General features: G+C 40.7%; 1 protein-coding gene across 1 annotated transcript in view; it reads left to right on the forward strand.

The window, feature by feature from the left end:
- cfap46 (cilia and flagella associated protein 46) overlaps nucleotides 1-24,285 on the forward strand; it is a gene marked incomplete at both ends in the record, with an annotated part of 140,649 nt that overhangs the window by 75,425 nt on the left and 40,939 nt on the right. Inside the window, 21 exons of the mRNA XM_080507388.1 lie at nucleotides 2-62; nucleotides 806-952; nucleotides 1,514-1,705; nucleotides 1,790-1,896; nucleotides 3,287-3,469; nucleotides 4,818-4,956; nucleotides 6,396-6,593; nucleotides 8,576-8,764; nucleotides 10,245-10,361; nucleotides 12,118-12,297; nucleotides 12,489-12,656; nucleotides 13,475-13,572; nucleotides 14,318-14,394; nucleotides 15,059-15,225; nucleotides 16,344-16,441; nucleotides 16,944-17,017; nucleotides 17,813-17,986; nucleotides 21,961-22,040; nucleotides 22,413-22,473; nucleotides 22,980-23,079; nucleotides 23,778-23,890. Coding sequence (XP_080363514.1) covers nucleotides 2-62; nucleotides 806-952; nucleotides 1,514-1,705; nucleotides 1,790-1,896; nucleotides 3,287-3,469; nucleotides 4,818-4,956; nucleotides 6,396-6,593; nucleotides 8,576-8,764; nucleotides 10,245-10,361; nucleotides 12,118-12,297; nucleotides 12,489-12,656; nucleotides 13,475-13,572; nucleotides 14,318-14,394; nucleotides 15,059-15,225; nucleotides 16,344-16,441; nucleotides 16,944-17,017; nucleotides 17,813-17,986; nucleotides 21,961-22,040; nucleotides 22,413-22,473; nucleotides 22,980-23,079; nucleotides 23,778-23,890 — 2,723 coding nt within the window. The remainder of the gene's footprint in view (nucleotide 1; nucleotides 63-805; nucleotides 953-1,513; nucleotides 1,706-1,789; nucleotides 1,897-3,286; nucleotides 3,470-4,817; nucleotides 4,957-6,395; nucleotides 6,594-8,575; nucleotides 8,765-10,244; nucleotides 10,362-12,117; nucleotides 12,298-12,488; nucleotides 12,657-13,474; nucleotides 13,573-14,317; nucleotides 14,395-15,058; nucleotides 15,226-16,343; nucleotides 16,442-16,943; nucleotides 17,018-17,812; nucleotides 17,987-21,960; nucleotides 22,041-22,412; nucleotides 22,474-22,979; nucleotides 23,080-23,777; nucleotides 23,891-24,285) is intronic.

The following is a 24,285-nucleotide window of genomic DNA, read 5'->3' on the forward strand; positions in this document are numbered from 1 at the left end:
GGTGCCACAAAGCCATGGTCGTGGCGCGGGAGAGGAGGGGCCTTGAAGGTGGTTCGGACCAGGTTAGCTGCTACTTTCAAAAATAGATCCATCTTTGTTTTCATTTTGCATTGACACATTAAAGAAATCACTTTGATTCACTGTTTGTATCACTTCTCAGAGGATGATTGTTAAGAACATAAAGAATTATACTGTGTGCTGAAATTAGCAACTTTTATGATGTGACAGTAAGTTATGATTAATCAATTAGGTCCATGACAGTCACATTACTCTTCTCGTAAACCTGGAAGAGTATTATGTTTTAACTGAACAGTACATGATGGACATTATGTTTTTTATGATTTTTATTTTTTTTTTTAACATTTTTTATCTTCTCTGTCATACTTCTCTGGAGTGAATTTCAGATGAAAATATACTTAAAAGATATCTTTTATCGCAGCTTTAATTCACCTTGTGATGTTTGAGTGTGTGTAACTTTTCAGCGCTGTCGTCAGAACATCACTACTGGTCACATATGAATAGGAGACAAAATAAACTTGCATTATATTGGCCTGCCATAGTTTTTTCCTAACCCTACATATATAGAGAGAAGATAAAACAGTGCTAAAGTGTGTGCTTATATGAAGTATGAATAACTGAAATGGTTTTAAACTGTAACTGACACCTACCTGGTCCTCATCCCGACCCCATCACCCATGTTGTAATTCTTGTCTGTGTCATGCTGTATTGAATGAAAAACGGAAATGTGAAAGAAACACAGCTTTATTTAAAAAAAAAAAAAAAAAAGTTCCTCTCATCCTTTTAGAAAACAGACAATAAGGCAGCGTCTCACCCACATGGTCCGAGTGTGTGTGCTCAGGAGATTTGGGTGGACAAAGCTGAGGTGTGCCTCAGCATGGGCCTCTATCAGTCAGCCAGGCAGCTACTAGCAGACAGCCACATGGTTGCTAAGGTGAGTTTGAAAAAAATTAAGTAAATAAATGGTAGAGGTAAATGCCAAACTGAAGTATTTTCTCTTGAAATCTTGGCCTATGTCTCATTCCGTGGTTGTCTTGTCTCATAGCTTCCTGTTTCATAGCAGTCACTAAGTATTTGGTGTATTAAAGTCAAGTGCTTATCAGTTTAAGTGTTCGTCAGCAGTGTGTCGTCGGCTAGAAACACTACCCCGAGTTTTCTGAAGTGGCAGAGAAGGACAGATGAATGGCAGATCTGTTTTAAACCAGAACTCTGATACTAAGAAGTTGTACTAAATGAACAACTTGAGGATTTTGATAGATATGTCAGTATAACTTTGATTCATGTGAAGACTTTAGTAAGCTAAAGAAAAGATAGATCTGGCTATAAAATATCTTTCCATCAAGACATTTAATGTAGTTTGTATTTTAAGGGGATTTGTGTCAATTTGAGGAAACCAAAATGCGAGACTTGGTTGTGTTGTATGACAATGCAAGCAAGGAGAAACCTGTTTTCAAGCTTCTCTTTTTGCCTTCATTTTTCGACTCTCTCCATTCAGGAGCTGGGAGATCAGACTTGTGTTTCCAGGAGCTTGATCTTCCTGGCCCGTCTGGCATGCGAGGAGCAGGATTTTGCTCAAGCTCTGATCCTGCTGGATAAGGCTCAGGTCCTGGGGGGAGACGAGGAGTTCTGGTACCAGCTCACCCTCACCAAGGTCACAGCTGTAGTAAGACAGCAGGACCAAACCAAAGTAATGATTTATCTGCTTCAAACAGCATTTTACAGTGTTAATGCATGGTCGTCACAAATGTTTTCCCTCCATTGTAACCTTTAGGTTGATGAGATTATAAAACAAGGTTGTGCAGCTTTGAATCTCATCCTGGAGCAACGAATAAACCGAGAGCCAGAGCTTACATATTTGATTACTTCATTGGAGAAGAGGTAAACGCCACACTCTCTGATAAGATTCAGCTGATTCAGCGATTCCACATGTAATATATTTCGATATTACATCTGCTTGATGTTCTATATTGATGTTACAGTATTCACATTTGAAGTGATGCCACTTTTGTGCACTGGGTGGCAGTAGGGCATCAATGGTATTTAGAGTTTCAAAGTTAGTTATTTCCAAAAGCTTTCAAGCTTTCAATCCACTGTCACTCTGGGCAGAAGCTGCTGTGGTTTTCTCTTCTGTTGCACTGATTGCAGCAAGGTTGCTAGACTGACTCACTACACCATCCAATGGCGCCAAATGGTATTACAGCTTGTTACTTCCAGTAAATTTGAAATGTTCATCATGGACATTATGTTTTAGACTCAAAATATTAAGTATAAATGAATAGGGATGAGGTTTTGTGTTTTGCACTGTGGCAGAGAGGTGATTAAGCCCTTGATAGGAATCAGGTGCGCTGTATCACCTCTCTGCTCATTAAAGGAGGAGCCGCCCAGACACAGGGGTGACAGGCGGGCGTGAACAAACAGACCAGCAGAAGAGCCTGCAAGAGGCAGTTAGGTCTGGGAGTTTGATTTTGGTTGATTTAATAAAAGAAATATGGACTTCATGACATCTGTCATAGAGTTTGTTTGGTGGCTCCTCCTTTTATGGGCAGAGAGGTGATGCAGCACACCTGATTCCTATCAAGGGCTTAATCACCTCTCTGCCACATTCAACAAAATCCCATTTGCTTTGCCTGGCAAAGTTTTCAGGGGGGGGTTTTGTTGCTATTTTTGCATTGACAGTTTGCCAAATAGTTAACAAAAGTCACATAACACTCTTTCTGACGTTTCACACGTTTTGATATGCATGTGCACATGCTGCCAACTGTGCAGGACGGTGGAACAAAGAGATTAAAAGAGAAGAAAGAATAGATAATGCCTGCTGCTCGTTGCTGACTAGTATCTCCTCCCTCTTTATTTTCCACCAAAATCCCATGTGCCAGTTTTTTATATTTTGCTATGATATTTGTGGAAACAGTTTTCCGCATCATTAACTAATGTAAGAGCGCACTAGTTTGGAAAATTCTGTTGATTTTGATGTGCTTTTTCTGTATGTGTGCCCAATGGCATGGTTAAACTGACACCTGCGATAATTTCTGTGCCTTGCCACTCAAAAGCGCAAAAGCTGAATTGAGGTAACACAGGATTAGCTCAGAGAATAAGTCCTGTGAAATCCCACCTGATAGTGCCACCAGCACCCCTCTGTTTCCATTACCATATAACACACAGTAACATTAAATGCAGTGCTTTTAGACTATTATTTAAATGAAATGTAATTCTTCTTGAGAAGTACTGATGACAGGGTAAGCACGCACTGTGTTCTCTTGTGTTCCAGAGGTGCTGCTGAGTGTTTAAACGTCTTCGGTGCTGGTGAGCCTGGAGAGAGGCTGAGCACTGAGGCCACGTGGAGGCTGATGACGGCCTGTGCTACACTCAGAGAGTGTGCCAGCGCTTTCACTGAACTCAACTATAAAGAGCAGGCAGCAGAGGCACATGGGGAGTGTGCACACGGTCTGAGGTTTGTGAACAGTTGCAACTAAACTTGGTTTAGCTGCAAATGGAAAATGCTGTTGGAGGAATACAGGTTGATATTTCATCATATATTGATGCTGTGTATTGGCAGGAAATTGGCAATACATTGTATATTCCAGTATTGTTATTTTTTGTATTAATTTTAGTACATTTAAATAGAGCCACAGACAAGCAGTGATATTACATTATTTAAACATATTTAAATCAACCAATCACCACCGTTCCCTTTAAAACTCACTAGTGTATATAACTTGGTTCATTGTGATTCTTTGTTGTTGCTTGTTTGTTTAAAAAAAGGGAAACGTTTGAGCTCGAGACTGAACACAGACACTGTATATTAAACAAACTGACTATGCCACAGAAAAATACACATCATCATCTGTTCTCTGCTGCCTCCTATTCTGGAAAATTCAAACATAAATAATGACGTTACAACTTCAATATATTGTTCACATTCTCATCAAGCTTTCTAGATGCCAACAGATTTCCTGCTGCAGGTTTATCACAATCACCAAAGATATTAATGCAAACAGAAGTAGGCAATATAATGTCAGAATTCTTCTCTCTTCACAAGCACAGTGTATGTAATAAAGTTTGATATTGTTGTGTTGGTGGAGGAAGTTAACGTCCCGCCGGCCGGACTAACCTCAATTAATCTCATAACTTTCTATATTTTGGGTCATGAGGGGAGAAAAAAAACACAGAGCACAAGGTCAAGTGCAACTTCTACTGATCCCAACTCAATTCTCCAACTGTAACACCTCTAAACTATTGTGAATTCAATGTATTTCTCCGCCGGTCGAAAATAGTCCCCAAGATAAAACTGCCACACAGGATTAATATCTTCTTACATTTTTCCCCTTCTTCAAATAGCCTGTCCTCAGTTCCGCATGTATACAAAACAAATAAATCTCATTTTACATTCACAAACATTTTGTAGATTTACAGAAAACAATAATCGGACTTTTGGTTATTTAAACTCTTTAATCATAAAAGATATCACTGGTGTTTGCAAACGGTGCACACATTAACTTTTATTATGGTCTTCCATAATTTTGATGAAAAAAGGGGAAAAGCATCCATCTTCTATGCAACTTTATCTTCTGCAGGTTTGAGGGACAAAAGAAGAAATTACTTATTATATAACTTAAAACCCCCCACAAAGGGAATTTGTGTTTAAAGGATCAGGAAAAGCCTCTCGGCAGCGATTTCTGCGAAGAGTGAACTGACCGGCATCATCTTTTCAAACGTGTTAAACCCCTTTCATTTGCTGCCTCACACATCCCTGCGCTTCACGTGTTTGTCTTTTTATCGACCCGCATGTTCCTCTGCAGAATCCTGGCCCGCCACAGTACCGATAGAGAGGAGAAACAGCGCTTCCTCCTTGACGGCCTCTTCCAGCTGCAGCTGGCCGTCACTGCGCAGGAGCACATTGCACTAAACGCTCAGAGCCTGCTTCCCCCGCAGGAGGAGGTAAAGAAACACCTGACCCGTGCTGATATTCTCTCAAAAGCCTTCCGGGGGCTGTAGGAAACTTTTGAGGACAGTGATCAGCAGAGAATGAGGCGTGCTTTGAACAGCTGCGGAAGCACAATCGCTTAACTGTTACAGTCTGGCAGTGGAATTGCCAAACAGTCTGGTGGAGACTGTTAGCTGATTAAGGATCTGTGCAGATGGCAAGAGATGTCGATTCTATCCAGAGGAATCTCTGAGCAGGACTTCCAATGGAGAGCAAATTATTTTTATTTAAAAATGTCCTTTACGCCTGAATTATACAATGAGAAACATTGTTTTTAGACTGAAGGACACACACACACACACACACACACACACACACACACACACACACACACACACACACACACACACACGCGTGCGCACACACGGTATCTAAGGGCTTCACGGAGATTATTACCTCTGGATACAACTTTCATTTGCATCTTGATAAAAACACAAAGTCTCTCTTTAGGTTTTTGATTAAATCTTCAGCGGCTGCTCAGTTCAGCTGTTGGAGGCTGGACGGTACAGTGTCGAGCACCATGTGTCCAGCAGATGGTGCTGCTTCCCAGTACAGTACAACCTCTCCCTCCCCTTGTATCTTTGTATTTCTGGAAATACATTTATTTCTTGAAATGTAAAAAGTTTAATGCCTCTTCATCCTGTTCAGCAAGTGACTGCAATTAAGTGCAGATCACATTGCTTACCTAATCCATTTTTATTTCCCTTCCTTTTTTTTTCTTGTTTCAATTTTTTTTTTTAAACAGTAAATGAAATTAAAGTTTACACCTTTTATAGGAACCATATTCTACAATCTGAGAGCAGGAATAGTTGTGCCAGAACTTTCCACCTGCACCGCATATTGAAGTTATTGTTACCACAAGTATACTCGTCTTTCACTTTTCAGTCAATATGAGAAAATCTTTTCATATGGTGTCATCGTTTCGTGCCGTATTTCCCAAACACAAAAGTCTTCCCGGCGAGTAGACACCTCTTGTGTCAGATTTTTGGTGGTAGAACCAATAAAACCAGCCATTATAACTTCGAGCGTCATATTGTTTTCTTGATTTAGCTGTAATCTCTTCAAGGACAAATGATTTCTATTTCAAAGTGTGATTTTAATCATCAAATATATTGAAAATGCAAAACTCGAAAATTATATTTTGTAGCAATTATGTTTTCTTTTTTATTTGCTTGCATCAGACAAAAGGTTTTAATGTACAAAATATTCATGAATGATGATTGAAGCTAAAACATTAATGTCCAGTTTTTTATATTAAAAAAGCTGAAATAAACTTTAAAAATGAGTAACGTGAGCTCAATATTGTCTATCTCAGTGTCTGTTCAAGCCTGCGTGTGAAAAAAAAAAACACGACACAAATCAACAGGAACAGTTTACTTCTTATCCTTTTCAGAGTCGTGGCCTTTCCCTGGCAGCCGTGCGGCGGCTGCTGCGCCTGCGACTTGCCCTGGCAGACTTGAGTCTGGTCATGTTGGAGGAGCAATGCGCTCAGGAGAGCCAGCGGGCTGTTGCCCGGCAGAAGATGACATCTGCTGAAAGAGCTCTGGAGGACTTCACACGCTGCTCGCCTGAGCCCAACTCCATAGAGCAGGTCGGACAACACAGACGTCCTCTGACCCCCCACATGCATCAGTTAGTGAAATGAATCAATAGGATCCTGTGTGTATGTGGTGCAATTTTCATGTGGTTCATTTTAATTCAGTCGGGCCACATTTGCACTGATCTTGATCTCAGTGGAAGCTGCTGAATGTCGTCACAGTGAGTCATTCCAACCCCGAGGTCTGGGGGCCTTTAGGCTGTCCTGAGAAAACAGGCTCAGAGTTGCACCTGCTCTTGGGGTGTCAGACTTATAAGTGCATTTAATAGTGCAGGAATAAATAACAATAAGTCATTCCCTGGAGCTGGCGTTTGAAACATAAGGCCCTGGGCCAGAACTGGCCTGCAAGAGGCTCCAATCTGGCCAAACCACCAATCAAATTATTTTTAAAAATCATTCAAAGAAAGCATTGCATGATCCACCAGCAATAGGTGACGTTTTGGACATTTCACTGTATTGTGCACCAGAATTTTTCATGCTGACACTGTAGTCATTTTCAGTAATTATTTATTGGTTTTGTGAAAAATATAGACATTTCCCTCATGTATAATCTGTGACCACAACAAAGAGAAACTTTAAAGTTTAAATTTATAGGTTATTTTGCATTGTTTTACCTGTTTGGCCCGCTCAGTATTAAATTGGGTTGTAAGTGGCCCTTAAAAATGTGTTTGACACCTCAGGTCTAGAATGTAGAGCACACATGACAATACTGTATATATTTAGCGTGTGTGACAGGAGTGTAGTTTACTGTAATATTTTGTGAAATGAGAGACCGAAAAGCGCATCCACTACTTTTCTCTGAGCTATTCTGAGCGAGCACTTCACCAAAAAAGTTGGGAGTCACAGGTGTGTGACACTTGTGTGCGTTTTGATAGCATTGCCACTTGAGGGTGCTGAGATGCAAAGCAACACCGTCTCAGCATTCCACTTCACATCTGCCGTGTCCATCGCTGAGAGCAAGATCGTTCTCACCAGAGACCCAAGAGGGCTCCTTCATCGAGACTATTTATGGCTTTTATGACCAACAGCCTGCAGCGGAGTAGAAGACCAAGGACACATTTAGTCATTTGTGTGCTTATGTTGTTTGAAAAGAGGCCAAGATATATGAAATGTTCTAATGTTCTAATCTAAAATGTTCTTTAAAAAAACCAGTTATGAATTCCTTCGTAATGCAATATGATATTAGTTCTCTCTAATCTTTAATTTCGACAATTGCTCAATAATAATTGTTGACAGTAACACTGTATGAGTTTGATGAATTCCACTGAACACATGTTTCATAGGCTTAATAAGGAATTTTTGCAAAGAATTCTAAAGTGAGAATTGCTTCTATAATATTTATAATTTTCAAGAGGAAGCTATGATCATGTAAAGTGTCACCTGCCAGCTATGTCTTCTCTAGGCCTCCATCCAGAGCTGATGTAATGCTGTTATGTATCATCTCCTTTCTGTGAACGACTGTCCTCATAGTGCTGGGGTTTTTTTATGTGTGGGGAAAAAAGAAACTGAGTGCAGGATGCAGAGGTCAGTTGTAAGTAAGTGAAATGAATGTAAATAGCACCTTTCACAGATAATCGCATGGTTCTTTACAGCAATAAAAGCAAAAATATAAAAACTGGAATAAAAAAATAATTTATACTGTTATACTTATTATAAATTAAGTAAATTTGAGCAGCTGCAGGTCAACCAAAGGCCGATCTGAATATAAACATTTTCAACTACCTCATACAATTTGGACAGCAGTGTTTTGTTTTGTTTTTCCACCAAACAGCCTTTGTAACTAATATCCCTCATGAAAAAGATACTTCCAGCCAATATAGATGACGTCTGGGGTAACATCTGCTCCTGAATGAGGTTTCTGAGTAAAGAGTCCAGACAAATTTCTGGAAGATCTGTTTCCAAATATTTGTTTGTCAAATGCTTGTACGAATAATCCATCTCCTCATTTGACCTGGGTCTCATTATGTCTTGTCCAGGAGTGGCTGAGTGTGGGCAGAACCTTGGAGCAGATGACTTTGGGCCAGCTGGCCGCAGTCGACTTTCAGCCGCCGGACGACGTGGAGACGAGAGCTTACTGCCTGAGCCTGACTGGAAAGTACCTCAGACTCTCTGCTCTGCAGCAGGAGCCTCTTTTAGCATGTGCTCTCTGGGACATACCAAATCAGGTAGATCAACATCAAGATCTCTGTTTTCAGTGCTATTCTTTCTTTTTTATTATGAGGGTAAAGGTGTTCAACTCATTTCCAGAAAGGGCCACATAAAAAATGTTGACTTCTCCCGAGAGCCGAAACACAAGTTGACTTGAACTTTGATCAATAAGAATTATCTCTTAATAAAAAAGTTTTTTTTTTTTTCCCCAGCATGATATTTAGGAGCTACATGTGCTTTGAGTTACTTTATCGCTCCCTGTCTTTGTCTGGAAATAATGATTACATTTTTCTCAATTTCAAGTTCAGTAAATAAAACATTTCTTTTTTCATTAGTCAACGTTTTTTCCACTGTAAAGTAACAATTGTGAAACACTACCAATAATGTAATAATGTGAAGGTTGTGACAATTTTAAATGATAAATCCAATAATGGCTTGCTAATGATGCATGCATCATATATGGGAATTATAATGTGATTGAAAATGACCCAGTGACTCCCTGAGGGCTGCAAGCAGAAGGAAAAGACCACATAAAGGCCCCAGGGCCTAATGATTCCCAGGTGTGGTCAAGATGACATGCTGATGTTCAAACTGAGCAAGAGATTGCTGAGGACAGTGGACTTAAGTGACCCGATGGGCTGGTCTGAGTATTTTTTTTAAAACGGCTGATCTACTGGGATTTGAGATATTAGGAGGGGGAAAAACAATGAAAATATCCAGTAAGTGGCAGGCATCTGGGTCAAAAACCTTTTTGAGGCCAGAGATCAGAGGAGACCAGACTGGCAGCAATAACCTAAATAGCTATTCATTACAACCAAGGATTGTAGAGGATCGCCTCCGACCCCACAACTCACTGGGTGCTACACATGTTAGCTGGGAACAGGAAACTGAGGCTCCAGTTCAAAAGCGTTGCCTGGTCTGACGAGTCTCAATTTACATTCAGATTGTCGAGTCACAATTTGGTGGAAACAACATGGAAGCATGGATCCATTTTGCCTCGTCAACGGCTCAGGGGAGATTTTCTCACCACATTTAAGGAGCCTCAGTCTCTGTTAAGCATCGTTTAAACACCACAGCCTCTCTCAGTATTGTTGCTGACCATCTCTTTATGACCACAGTCACACCGTATCAGAAATAAAGTGACTCAAAGGTACCTGTAGTCATCAGACTTCAATCCAAATGGTCACCTTTGGGTTGAATTGGCAGAGAAGATGGATGTTCAGCTGCCAAATCTGCAGCAACATATGTGAAATATGGGCCAAAATCTGTAGAATATCTGGGAAAAAGGCAGGCTATTTTTGATTTGTAGATACACGTACAAATGTAAGAGACAAATAAGCAAACGACCTAGAAAAAAGCTGAAACATTTCTTTAAAAGCTTATCGTGATCAGAGAGGATGATCATTTACATAATGTGAGATGGAAGTGCTTAGATCGGCATGGGATTTTATACTAATCACGATCATTTTTCTGTGATCTTGAAATAACTTTGTACAGAAAGGCGCCCGGCCTGATCCTAAAGCTGTCTCCAAGGAGCAGGAAAATCCGGAGGAACATGCTGAACCTGGCAAAAAAGCATCTGGGATGACCTCTGCCAAGAGCACTGAGACTCGGGTACATACCTTCCGACAAGTGACCCCATCACTCCTGACGGCTGTCTAATCTGAAGTCTTTATGCTGAGGTTCTCCTCCCATCTCAAATCCCTCAGAGGGGAAATCTCATCATTCTGCATAGTTCTCATACTAAAAGTAAGCACAGCAAAAGCTCCTGTCTGCATCAATCCAGGAACAGAATAAAAAAAGGGAGTAATGTTATATTTATGGAGCAGCATTTTGGAATGTTAATAGTGCTGAAAGACTGAATTTTGCTATTAAAATGTAGTCAGAGCAATTTGAACGGTCTTCACAGACATAGGTTATCATAAACGAATAAAGATGTCAAAATTTCAAATTACTGTAAGCCATTTGCAAATATCATCTACACAAATGAAAGAAAGCATTTTAGGAGGACTTGCTGAAGTTCCAGATCCTAAATGCTCTGATTAAGGCCTAGCCCTGCACGACACTGCAATCAGCCATAACATTATGGCCATTGCAGTCTCACAACAATGGTTTTCTCTTTATACTGTTTTGGGGATATATTAGGCACCAAAATGGACAATATCTCTAAAGTGTTGGAAGCAAATCAGGTATAATAAATATGTGAGAAAGTCTGACATGGACCACGTCGTGATGATCAGACACATCTGGGTAAGAGCATTCACAAAACAATAGCTTTTATGTAGTATTTGCAGTGTTTTCTCAAATGCCTATCTATCAAAAGTTTTCAAATGGAGGAAAAGCCATGAAAAGGACACAGCATCATCAACAGCCTTGGCTCACTGACGTAGGTGGGGACTGGGGGAGGCGACTGGCCTGTGTGGGTCTAATCCAACAGACCAGCTACTGCAACTCATATCACTCGTTCTTTTAGAACGCTGCCATAACTAAACCATGCATCAGACTTTGTGTGTTTGTGTTAGTGTGAATTGGTGACTAACAACGTAAAGTGCCTCGAGACTTTTGAGTGAAAATGTTGTACATAACAATCACATGCATACAGTAACACAGTGGTAATCATGGTGCAGTGGTTTGTATTGTTGCATAATAAACAAAAAGGTGTGGACCAGAGCGTTTCTTGATAGAGCTTGGATGTTCTCCTGTTGCATCATGGGATTTCTGTTGAAACACGATACCATACAGCATGTGTGAATGGGAGCGCAGACATTTCTGCCCGACGGATGAATGGATGGGACAAAAACAACTGTGTATGTCTGAAGCCGGCAAAGAAAAGTAGAAAGGAGTTTTTAATCAGTGACTCGTGAAAATAACTTCTCAATAAAGATATACAACTGGGATGTAATATTTATTCACCATGAATATACATACTTACAGGGATTTCAATATCTCGTGCTGAAATGTGTGAATCACTGCTCTTTTATCAGAAGCTCTAAACTGATGTTCTTAAAGGCCTGTTGTATTGCAGGCATGGCTCGGTTGGGAGAGCGGTCGTCTCCCAATCGGAAGGTTGCAGGTTTGATTCCCATCTGTGCCTGCCTACATGCCAAAGTGTCCTTAAGCATGACGCTTGAACCCCAAACAGCCTGAGTGAATGCAGTGTGAGAGTGAATGGTTGGTGGTGGTCGGAGAGGCGGATGACGCAGTTTGAGTATGGAATGAATGAATGATGCAATGTAAAGCATCTTTGAGTGTCCTGAAAAGTGCTATGTAAAGCCTATGCATTATTATTATTATTATTATTATTATACAAAGATTTTTCTCTGTCCGTGTTTCTGTGGATGAATGTGTTTTTTTTCCGTTTGTGCTGCAGAGAGGAAAAGTAGGCCAGCAGCTGATGACACAGGCCAGTAAAGCACTGGCTGAGGCTGTCAGTCTGTGCCTCCAACACAACTTGTCTCCCACCATCCTGGCTGATGCCTCCCTCAACATACTGGAGTGTCAGGGCCAGCGTGATCCTGTTGTGGCAGGTCAATATCTTGCCCTCTTTCAGGTACAGAACTTCCCCGGGTCACATGAATGAATGAATCACGAATGTTTTACCGCTCCGTGTAAGTGTGTAGAATAGTCTGCAGAGGATATTTGCTGTTACCACATACCACAATTCCTGCAATTGCCACCTGCTCCTTCATCCGTCTTCTTTATTTTTTAAATTTGTATTCTTTTTTTTTTTTTTTTTCCCAGAGCTGCCGCACTGTTGCGGTGATGGCTCAGGTCCTTCGCTCTGCCTGCACCGACACTGGAGCGTCCCAACTCATGGCTCTGCTCAGCAGGAATCTGCACCTCTCTCACTGGGAGAAGCCCAGCAGTACGCTGAAGGGAGCGGAGAACTCCCCCACCGGCCCCGCCAAGGTACCAGGTCACCAAACACCGGCGCTAGTGATTTATGGATACCGTCATACCGAGCTCAGTAAATCCCCACTGCTAGGGGTGCTCACAGTTTTTGCTCCAAATGACGACAATCCCACTGACTTGAGTTGTCGAGCTGGAAAAATATTTGGGCTTGGAAGTTTTTATGGCAAACCAACATTTACGCCTTGGCTCAAAATCCTGCTACGGGGTCGGTCGCAGAATAAACCAGGTAATCAGATCAAATTTGCCATATGAAAGGCAGATATCTTTTCTGTTGTATTACCTTGGAAACATCTAAATGTGTCAGTATTAACAATGAATTAAGATTGAAGAGATACTTGACGAGCCTTGAGTGGTTCAGTTTATATGCTGATGACTTCTTTTAATGTGTTGTCACAGACCATTAGTACAGTACTACTTCCTTATTCCTCTTGGTTCTTGATGGGATATATGTAAGTCTTACACTCGCCTTCGCCATCTATTTTGTGCAGTATCTTTTGCCTCCGGCATGTAATCCCTCTCTCTTGCAATCTGACATTCTTGTGCGTGTCCATGTGTGTGATGACTGATGACTTTTCAACACGACTTAGGGCCCATTCACATCGGGCATTAACATGCGTTTTGGGTGAGACGATCACAAGTGGCGAGCCCTAAAGACAAGTGTCTGAAAAATATTTCGCATTTTCAACAGATAATATGAGATGACTGTTCCTTTTTCAAACTTTCTCCAACTTAACCTCTTCCTGCTATGATGTATGTTTGTGAGACTATTCCTGTTAAACACATTTGTGATCTTGATATCATTTTTCAATTTCTAGCCTTTCTGCCACCTGGTCATCAATCCCAGTCACCTCAGCATCCTGGCTAAACTTCCACCCAGCCTGAACATCTTGCTGCTTCAGCACTCAGATGATGGGTAATTTCAGTTTTCCATCTTGTTTTCTCTCCTCGTGTCCTTTTATTCACAGTTTTAGGTCATTTATCAGGCTGAGTATACAGTATGCCTGCAGGTCACACAAATCACATTGCATTTAAGTTCCAGCCATATATGGAGCATGAAGAGTGTGCTATGTGAATCTCGTGCTACGAGTTGAAGTGCTTCAGGGCCTGGTGGTGTCTCCTGGCATTAGGTTGCTGGGTGCCCAGGCCCATTCATAAATGTAGCCCTCAAATCTGTTGAATGAGCTGTTGAATGAGGATTCCTATATCAAACTCCTTGAGGTCAAAAGGTCACGGTCACTTCATTGACTCAATCCTGGGATATCTTCAGACCCCTGTGTTTGTTTGGTTTTTTAATAAATTCTCCTGCTAAGATGAATAGATTATAATATCAATATCCTGTCTCAGTGCAACAAGTGGTTATCATTTGGGTATTTTCATAGTCAATAATTTATGGTCATTAATCTTGACAGCAAAACAGTGTGTGATGCATCAGCAATAACTATAGATCGGAAAGGAACGTATAACAATAGAGAAACAGAATAGTAACGGAGTGGAGTGGAGGCCAGTTACCTCCCCTAACTCAAAAGTGTTAGTGTGACACTCCTTCCTCACCATTTTGTAACCATTCTTCGACAGACAATTATGTGTATTTACTAATCTGCTGTTGGAGGATTACAACCATCACCTCATGTCTTTTGTCTGTTTTGCTTTGTTTTTAGGTCACAACTTTACGGCGCCTTTTACAAGACGATCAAAGCTTCAGAAATTACAAAAGGAAAAACTGCACAAGCTTCAGGTGTAGTGCTTGCACATTTCTATTGATAATTAATGCAGCCGGACTTCTACGAGGAATACGGGTCATGTCAAACAAACCTTTATTGTGTTAATGTATAATTTTTTTACTGCTTATAATTTGCTCCACATCCCCAGATGTCCTTCTCATATGAACATGTCATTGTTTTAAGTTGTAAAACCGTGCCAGATGAATAACGCAGCCGCGCTTAACATTTACCTACAAAGCGAATGAAAAGTTCAACCTTAATGAAGACAAAGGAGGACAAAAGTGAGGAAAATCGCATACATTTCTATATGACCCCTTTGCTACTGGCCAGGCATGAAACACCAGCTTTCATAAGTCATCACAGGGTATTAGCATACAGTATAACCTGTTCACATGACCTTTCCTGGGAATCGTCTGACATACAGAGCTGTATGAGAAGTGATAAAGGGAATGCTTTGGCACCTCCTGCCAGCGAATGAGAAAACATTCATTAAAACTGAAAACTCGGCAAGCAAAGAACAAAAAGAGACGACTGAAAAGGGAGGAGATCTTATAAAAAGAGCCTGAGGAGGAGGAGAGGGCGGCGGAGCTCGCCGGGACCAATTACAAAGCCTTTGTGTGTATGTGTGTGTATGAGTCTGTATGCGAGGCTGATTGTGTGTCAGTTCTGCTGTTGCAGGTCCCCTGACATGTTCCTGGATGGCGAAGGTTCCGGTCTGCCCGCGAGCCCTGCTGGCACTTCAGGAGCAAACTCAAGCCTTTGGCCAGGAGAGCAGACGTGGCCTCCTCAGGACGGACTCCTGGCATGACAGCGAGGGCAGCCCGGAGGCCTCCGAGGTGCTGCAGGTTCAAATCTGTCTTGTTATGACTTCAGCTTTTCAGGCAATCTGCTAACAGTTACCACTGCATGCCTCATAAATATGCTCACTCTGTGACAGTTATTATCAACTCACAGCTCTCGTTGCTGTAGACATGAGATAGGTTATTTATAAATCCAAGTACTGGCACCAACTTCAGATCAACACTGAGTATCCAGCAGTTTAATTTTAATAAGTGGAGGATACAACCTATTCATATTTAACTGAAACTCAAATAAGTTTTTAATGAATGCAGTTCAATGTTGTTCTTTAATAGGTGACAACAAATCACACCTGTTCTGGCTTCCCTCCACTGGCTCCCTGTCTGTTTTAGAATTGTTTTTAAAATGTTGCTAATTACTTTTAAAGCTCTTCATGGTCTGATGCCCAGTCATTATTACTGACCTGGTGACCCAATACAAGCCTGCTTGCAGCCTTAATACTTGGTGGATCCCCTCTGGTCATCCTAAAGTCAAAACTTAAATCTAAGGGTGACGTTGCGTTCTCCATCAGGGCCAACATATGTTCTGAAAAGTGCTATATAAATAAAATTATTATTATTATTATTATTATTATTATTATTGCAGTGTGAGCAACACAATTGAGTCAGTCACCTTATCAATCTGCGTTTGCAGTGATTGGTTGATGGAGGAGTGGGGAGGGGGCTGAGCCAATTAATAATCTTAAATAGACACTGAATTTGTGATGAAGAGTTGAGTAGTAACAACCCGCTTCAAATTTCCCCTCATCACATGAACGCTGATGTGTTTGTTACCTGCTTTCTTGGAATATAGATCTCTTACTTTAAAATGTGCAGGAAAATATATTATATATAAATAAAATACTGTGATTGATATTGACAGAAAACCATATGTCGAACAGGTAATTATAGGATATGATTTGCTATTATCACAATTTGTTGGACTACAATAATGTATACACTAACCAAAAATCGAATAGGAATGATGCTTTTGTATGTAGTTATAAATTCTGATGTAAGAGTGATTCTGGTCCGGTTTTACATCTTGAAATTAATCTTATTCCATGTATTATACTACTTAAAAGTTTTACAGATTCAAAATGTCTCCTTTTTTTCTTTCTGTCCAGAAAACAGAAAAGTTGGCACCCAGCTTCAGAGAAATTGTACAAGGCATGGAAGACTATTTGAATCCTCTTCTCACACAGTTTGACTTCAGTGGCTTAAGGTGGGCTCCGCGTCATCAGATCCTCTCCGTTTTGTCCACTACAAAGGCTCGACAATTTTCATTTAGTCTTTCGCTGCCTAAGGAAGGAATCGTTGCTACTTTGAAGTCCAGATTTTTAATGCTTCCAAAGTCGAAAAGTTACTTATCAAAGGAGTTTTTGCGTGGTGACTTATGCACAGTTCACTTGTCTGAGAGTCTGCTGTACATTTATGACCTTGTTTATGCACTGCGGTTCCTGCACCGTAGATCTTACTTACTGCAGACATTTGGACTTTTTAAAAGCAAATACGTTACTGTTGGGACGTCTTTTTTATTTTTTTATTTTTTTTATACATTCTGACTTCAAAGCTGCTGTTCACATTTGTGTAACTCTTCACTTTGAGAGATGAGTATTCTACATGTCTACCCAGCTGCAGCAGGTTGTCCAAATCTAATCTTTGTGTGTGCAACATCAGACATAACACTGTACTGTTCCTCTCCTGCTCTTTTATCCAACCATCAGGCCTGCAGCGTCTTCACCGACTTCACCGACTTCACTAACCAAAACCAGATATAAAGAGGAAAAGGGAAGCTCAGGTAAAAGAAGCGAGTGCTGTGTGTGCGTGTGTGCGTGTGTGCGTGTGTGCGTGTGTGCGTGGGTGTGTGGGTGGGTGGGTGTGTGGGTGGGTTTCTGTGTCTCAGCACCCTAAAGCCAGTGTGGTTATCTTTACCATGTATCACATGAAGACGTATTCTAATACCTGCGGTGATTCTTCTATGAACTGGAAGGCATGTCACGTTGAGAAGTCATTTGGAACTGGCTGACCCGAGCCCTCAGGCCACTTGTTTGTACATGGATTTTATAGATTTGTCCTGAGGAAAAATGTTGTTTGCATCCCTTTGTCATGTTTTGCCATATTTGTGTGCCTTTCTCTTTAAAGCTGGATCTAAAATAGTCTCACTCATTAAAGCAGGAGTGTGGATCACATTTCAGTTCAGGGGTCACATACAGCCCAATTTCATCTCGAGTGGGCCAGGCAGATGAATCGTGCCATAATAACTATAATAACAAAGTTCTCCTTTGTTTTGGTGCAGAGTATACTTGATGAAAATATCTGTATTTTCCAAAAACCAAACAATTACTGCCAAAAATGACTACAATTTCAACATAAAGACAATTTTAATGAAACCAAAAGGTGTTATGTTTGACACCCCTGTCTTACAGTATGCCGAAGAAATCCTTCCACAGTACTACTTATTATAAACTATAGTTGGGGCAGTACTTCTTGAAAATCTAGTACAGCATTTCATATATTTACGAATACATTTGTCAGAACGAAATGACACACATGTGAAAATCATTGTTGTTTTCTGTGTGGGTTATATTTATAGCGAAGCTACCAGTGGAAACGGAGGAATATCTGGTGATACTTGCTGACAGGATGTTGCTGGAGTTGCCGCTGGAGTCCCTGTCCATCCTCCAAGATGGAAACCTGAACTCTGTGTCACGAGACTTTTCTCTGCAGCTGTTCTACAGTCGCATGAACGGAGACGAGCCACAGAAAGGTAGCAACAACACACAGAGGTGTATACTGATGGTGTACAGACCCTGTCAGAACCTTAAACTGTGTTTGATGTTGCTGAATATTAACAAATCTGCACAGTTTAGGTGGATTTAAAGGAGTTTGCAGCAGCTCTTCGGACCACTGCCTGAATGTGACATGTTAGGGTCAACAGTGTTTTATGGATGTGCTCCCAGCACTTAGAGGCTTTTTGATCCACAGCTCTGCCTCGGCGTTTGTCTGTGGTATAAGTTGTTTGTGTTCATGTAAATGAAATATGATGACGCATTTTGATTTATATTCACAGACCGCTGACAGAGCTGCCATTTTGCGCCAACGGCCCCTCTGACCACCACCATCATACATGCAACATTCATACCCATGCATACGTGGCTAAAGTGCCTTGCCTTTGATCTACAGTCTCTGTCAGCACAACCTTGCAGACATGAGCAATACCCCACAATAAACAAATAAAAAACGTGGTATCAGCTGTTGCAAACTAACCAGCCTGGTGTTTCGGAAAGTAATGTAAAAGCAGATAAATCAGAATATTTTACTTACAGTACCCAAATTTGCTTTATTAGAAGTTTTGCAGCGAATCCAGTGTCATTTTGGAAAAAAAAAAACCCTCCATGAAGTGCTGGGAGCGACATATAAAACTTTGGGAAGTCTTGTTGTAGATTCCCATTAAAAATAAAATGAATCTACTGGGTTCTCACAGGCTCAGACGAAGGCAGGTAAACACCTGCAGCTGTCTCAAGGTGAAACGCAGAGCGGGCTGCTTGTGGGCAGGTCAAAGGGAGGGGCTATCTGGATTGGGGTTGGCTAAAAACTTTGATGACGATAGCAAAGGTTTGCTTTTCGATTTGCTCGTTGGAGCGCACATTTTAGAAACAATTAAAAAAGCTAGAAAACGAGATGGCAGAGCATATTACTGTAGGAAAACCATTGGAAAGTGAATTTTGCATGATATGTCCCCTTTTAAAACATTGATGTGTAAATGCAAAACCTTTCTGAACCTAAAATGCAAATATTCTGCACTTTCACTTGAAACCTTAAAGATAATGTTTGCCTTTTGGTGTAGTCTTTTTGTATTGTGTTCTCATGAAAGTGTACATGAGGCGCTCTGATCTTAAGAGGTTGCTGCTCATTTTAAAAAGTACATGAACGGTTTTACAGTACAAGCTTCTGGCTGGATAGCTTTTCCAACGAATCTGTGTGCAAAGAGCGATACAGACCGACAAGCCTTACTTTTCACTGATGCTGATATTACAGTCCCAGTAAGACACCTTCTTTAAATTTGTACTTTTCTATTACCCAAAGCGTTTTAATCTAAGCCTGTCACTGCTCACTTGATCTAATTTCTTTGTCATCTAGAAATTGTGTTACCTTTTTAAATTTGCACTATTTAACTTGTGAATTTTCAAGACGTCACTACACTACAGAAATAATACATGCAATGGCTTTAATAAAAGATGCTCAAGTTGGACTTAAATTACTATTTGACAGACCTATTCTGAATCATAGGAGAGATATTCATGGTCAAGAACACTGTGAATATAAGACAAAATGAGAAAAGAAATTAAACAATCCAGAAATTAGATTGTTGCCGTTAGAGCAGCTACAAGAGTCAATGTTATAACAAGATGGTGCAATTAGTCATAAGAAGTGACCAATGATGCCATGAAAGATGAAAAATGCTAAAGTTCAAACTATGAACTTAGAACTGTGCGAAAAAGTCACTGCTGTCACCCAGACTATATCATTGAAAACACTTGCATGTCCCATGAGGTACTTTTTAAGAAGAATAAATGGAAGTCAGTGTAGTTGTAGAAATAGACAAAAATACGTTATTATAATGAAAAGAGATGGAGAAACTAAGGTTAAAGTCCATTTGAAGCAGACCTGAAACCACAAATTTGATCCATATTCACAAAACAATTGAATATCTACCTGGATGTTTGCTTCATGGAGTTCCTCATCATGTTTCAGTAAATAATGGCTTTACATTTGCAAAAGCATCTTGGCATCGGGAATTGCACTGCGGGCAGTCATCCAGAGAAATAGAATTAGCTGAGTGCTGAAAGGTCATTTCACATCCTGCTGCCGCGTAGAACTTCATGCAGACATCCGTGTGCACCGGCGTCCGCTCAGCAAAAGTGAGCCTCCATTAACGGCGGCCATGTTGACGCGCCTGCTCCACAGGTTTGGCGCGCAGGACCTGTCCATGGTTTTAACCGCTGACTGGGTAAATCACACTTTAAGTCTAAATGACAGAAATGTTGTATGTCATCTGTGATTCTGGTATTCAATGCATTGTTGGATTTTTCCATTTTCAAGTGTCACTCCACATTTCATGAAACCCTCTCTTGTATTTTGTTCACTCTGCCGCTCAGTCTCGAAGTAGTAGGTTGTTTTGAAGAGTGTAAACCCCAAAAAGCCATGAAGAACAAACCCGAAGCAAGTCTGACACGACACATGGAGCGCACTGTTTACTGTTGTTCCTCTTGAACCTTGAGCGTATCTCTTCCTTTGTAAATTGCTACTTAATTGAAAGTTCAATTTTAGTGTCAATAAAATCTCCCCCGTGCATAAATCTGTCACGATCGTCGCAAAGTAATTACCCGCATGCCGCGCTGGTTAATTTTCCAACAGTAAAAATAGAAAAGAATTGGGTCTTGTTTTTAATTAACATTATCTGTCACATTTGTTTTATTTTGGATGTCTTTTGTGAGCGTAAAATGGGTTTTTCGTCGGTGATATTTCCATCCTCGGGGGAGGAAGAATGTAGATTATTATTTTGGAAAGAAAAGAAAAGCGTGTTGAGACTCATCCTGCAGACATCTGAACCTTTTCAAAGGTTGAATCATTTGCATCACTTGAGTCTATGTTAAAAGGTTACTGTTAAGCAAGTTTGTGCGTGCGTGTGTGTGTGTGTGTGTGTGTGTGTGTGTGTGTGTGTGTGTGCGTGCGTGCGTGCGTGCGTGCGTGTGTGCACGTGCTCGCACTGAAGGTGTAGCGCATCATGTGGGAACCTAAATCTCTGTCACTTTAGTCAACATTAGTCTTTCTTCTTATGAAACGAAGGAAATGCTTTCACTGTAAACCCCCTTTTACACGACGTTTCACGTGACTTTTACACCTTGACCGTTAAAAGCAAAGTGTTGCATTTCCACTGCAGCAGTGGACGCACTGACAATGGTGTAATGTGTATGCTGGGCCACGGTAGGGTGCTGTTGCTTGTTGTAATGAAACCAAACAGATGGGTGCAGAGAACATTACACTATAAAAGTGAACAAAATCGAGTAAACCCGACATCCGTATGAATCGGATGCCATCAGGGGAGAGTCTCAACTATTAAACTCCCGATGTGGACTAGAAAACTTGAATACGGACCACGAGTCATACGAGTACAGTGCCGCCATGTTTGTTTACAGGCGCATGAGTAGAATTAACTATTTACCATGGTGGTGGGACGCGTATAGCAGTCTCTGCAGGGGGGAATCATGTCTGTGAAAGGAAAGTTTTGCCTTGGGAGCCGGGATAAAAACTTTACGGATACAGTGGATCCGACCAACGTTGTCGTGTAAATGGACACTCTTTATTTGCGGATGCACTCATTCGTCGCCGTGTAAATGAGGCCAAAGTCAGCATCTTCTCATGAGACGTTGTTTTAAATCATAAGTAAAGCACAGTTTATACAACTCAGGAAATGCTTCTCTCAAACTTTGCAACTGTTGTGTAAACGAACATCCAAAACGCAATGAAAGATGTTTGTTTTCACTTGCCATGTAAACAGGGCATAACAGTCAAGGATTTCACTTTGCAGGCAGGATGGAACTTTTAGTTCTTTGGTCACCAATAAATGTCACTGGCTTTGCAGACTTTTTTTTTTTTTTTCTATTACCAAGTCTGAAAGCTGTGTAATCTAGCCCACAGACAAGTGTACGTATTAATTCTGCTTCCTGTTTGTGGCAGTTGAAAGCGACAACAAAAAGGAGACCAAAGGTGGCAAGGGAACTAAAGCGAAGAGAGATCAAAGCCAAGCCATCAAAGCGGTGAGTTCAGCAAATTAATCTGGGCCTGCCAGATACAGACGGCAAAATTACTTTTACCTGCTGTCAGCACTGCCAATTATTTAAGTTCTCCCCGCCTCCCTTTTAAGTGTGGTTTTTCAATCAATTACATAATGTGTTTTCATAAAGATCCTATTTGCACCTTCTGAGAATTTATCTTCTGTCATGCACCACTTCCTTTTTTTTTTTTTTTTTCCACGGATTTCTTTTGCTCCGACTCCTTGGTCTTCACGTCCACTCCTGCCTTCTGCCTTTGCAGCTGTACACACGCCAGAGTCATGCGCATGTATGCGTCAGCTTACTTTGACTTTGTTGCTGTGGTAATGAAAATCATTCTTATTTTTTATTACCCAGAATCCTGCAAATCACACGCTGCCTTCTCACACCATCCCAGTGGACACACGTGACTTCAAATGTATCTTTTTTTTTTTTTTAGCTTTAAAATTCTTGTTTGATTGAATACCAGTCGACTTAAGTGAAATGTTCGTAGAAATGATTCTTAACTTTCCTCAAAAGACATTGTCGATCTTCACAATAAAGGCCATTTTGGTAAGTAAACTGATTGGATTGGGCGTATGGTTTTGCATTGAGCATGGCTCAATTAGTATCTGTAATCTCAGCACCAGTCTCACTGTTGTGTAATATCTTACTCTCACTAAGAAATGTGTTTTTTTTGTTAGTTTGTTTTTTTAAAGAATGTTTTCTTTTAAATTTATACAATTTGATTAGAGGTTTGATGTTCCGACTTATGGGCTGCTTTTGGCCTACGGAAAGAGAAAGTGGCTTCTCCTACCATTCTGAGAGCTGCTCAACTTACATTTATCCTTTTCATAATACACAGCCTTTTTTCCAATCAGAAACATATGAGATGTTTTTATTTACTATGTGTTTACTATACTATATGTTGATTTCTCCATAAAGGCGAAGTCAATCTCAGTATTGTGATGAAGATTTTGGAAACCAACAACCAGCACTCCACTCATCAATGGGAGGGCTTCATAGACACCAAACAAAAACCCAGGTTTGAGTGAGGAAGTGCTTTTTTTTTTTTTTTTGGTGCACTTTATTTGATACTCTACAACAGTGTTTTTCAACCTTTTTTGAGCCAAGGCACACTTTTTTCTTTGGAAAAATCTCGAGGCACACCACCACCCGAAACTGTTAAAATGAGAAACTCTGTAGCCTATATTAACAATATAAAGTCATTCTTATCAAAGGTTTATCAACAGGAATCAAATAAATACAGAAAAAAAGTATTTCTCAATTTCTTTTTTAAATTTTTACTCACTCAGTGTGAAACCTGGGCCTGTTTGGATGAACATAGAACTGATATCCTGGTTAACACTCTTCCTTTTCAAAAACTGCTCTATCACTGTCACTGACACAGTACTTTGATACAAGATGGGAGCAGCCGCAGGTGGTGGTGATTAACGAGACTGACGTCTGTTAAGTTTCGATTGCAACGGCAAATTTATGTGCTGCCATTATTGGCGAAGAGTATTTATACATGATTACTCTGCACACACTGCTCTCACAACCGTTGTCGGCTGTGAGAGCAAATGTTTTTTTAGAAAAACATGTGAAATTGGATACTTTCCCACGGCACACCTGGCTATATCTCGCGGAACACCAGTGTGCCGCGGCACAGTGGTTGAAAAACACTGCTCTACAACACACTTAATCTCTCCCCGCTCCGCTAACATGCCTCTCTCTGTCAAGTCTGTCTGTGGTGGAGCAGCTGCTGAGCAGATGTAGTGCTTTTATTTACGCCGGCCTGGAAAACCTCCTGGCAAACATCCCACCTGCTAAACTGGCAGCCTTCAATCTGTCTGGTAAGCACAGTCATACGCCACACGCTTTCCTCTGCCACACGCTTTCCTCTGCGGATCGTATCATTAACTTTGAGAGTGCATGTATAAAATAATTCTGCAACTGTTGGGGATGAAACGTTTAATCACATCACACAAGTGTCTGTGGCCCTTCAGCCCCTCTCCAGCTCCAGCCCCCCCCCCCCCCCCAGGCATCAATGAAACAACAGTTCTTTTGATGGATTTATTTCTCCACAGATCCACAGTCAAACTATTGACATACGTAAAGTAAACATAAAATAGAAAATGCAACAATACCAACAAGATAAAATAACATGCATACCTCGCATGAAAGGGTGGGTTTGCTTGAAGAAAAAAAAACTCTTTGCTTGGAAAAAATTGGGGACAATTTTTCTTTT

The sequence above is a fragment of the Blennius ocellaris genome, assembly GCF_963422515.1.
Source record: "Blennius ocellaris genome assembly, chromosome: 13".
In the NCBI taxonomy this organism is placed as follows: domain Eukaryota; kingdom Metazoa; phylum Chordata; class Actinopteri; order Blenniiformes; family Blenniidae; genus Blennius; species Blennius ocellaris.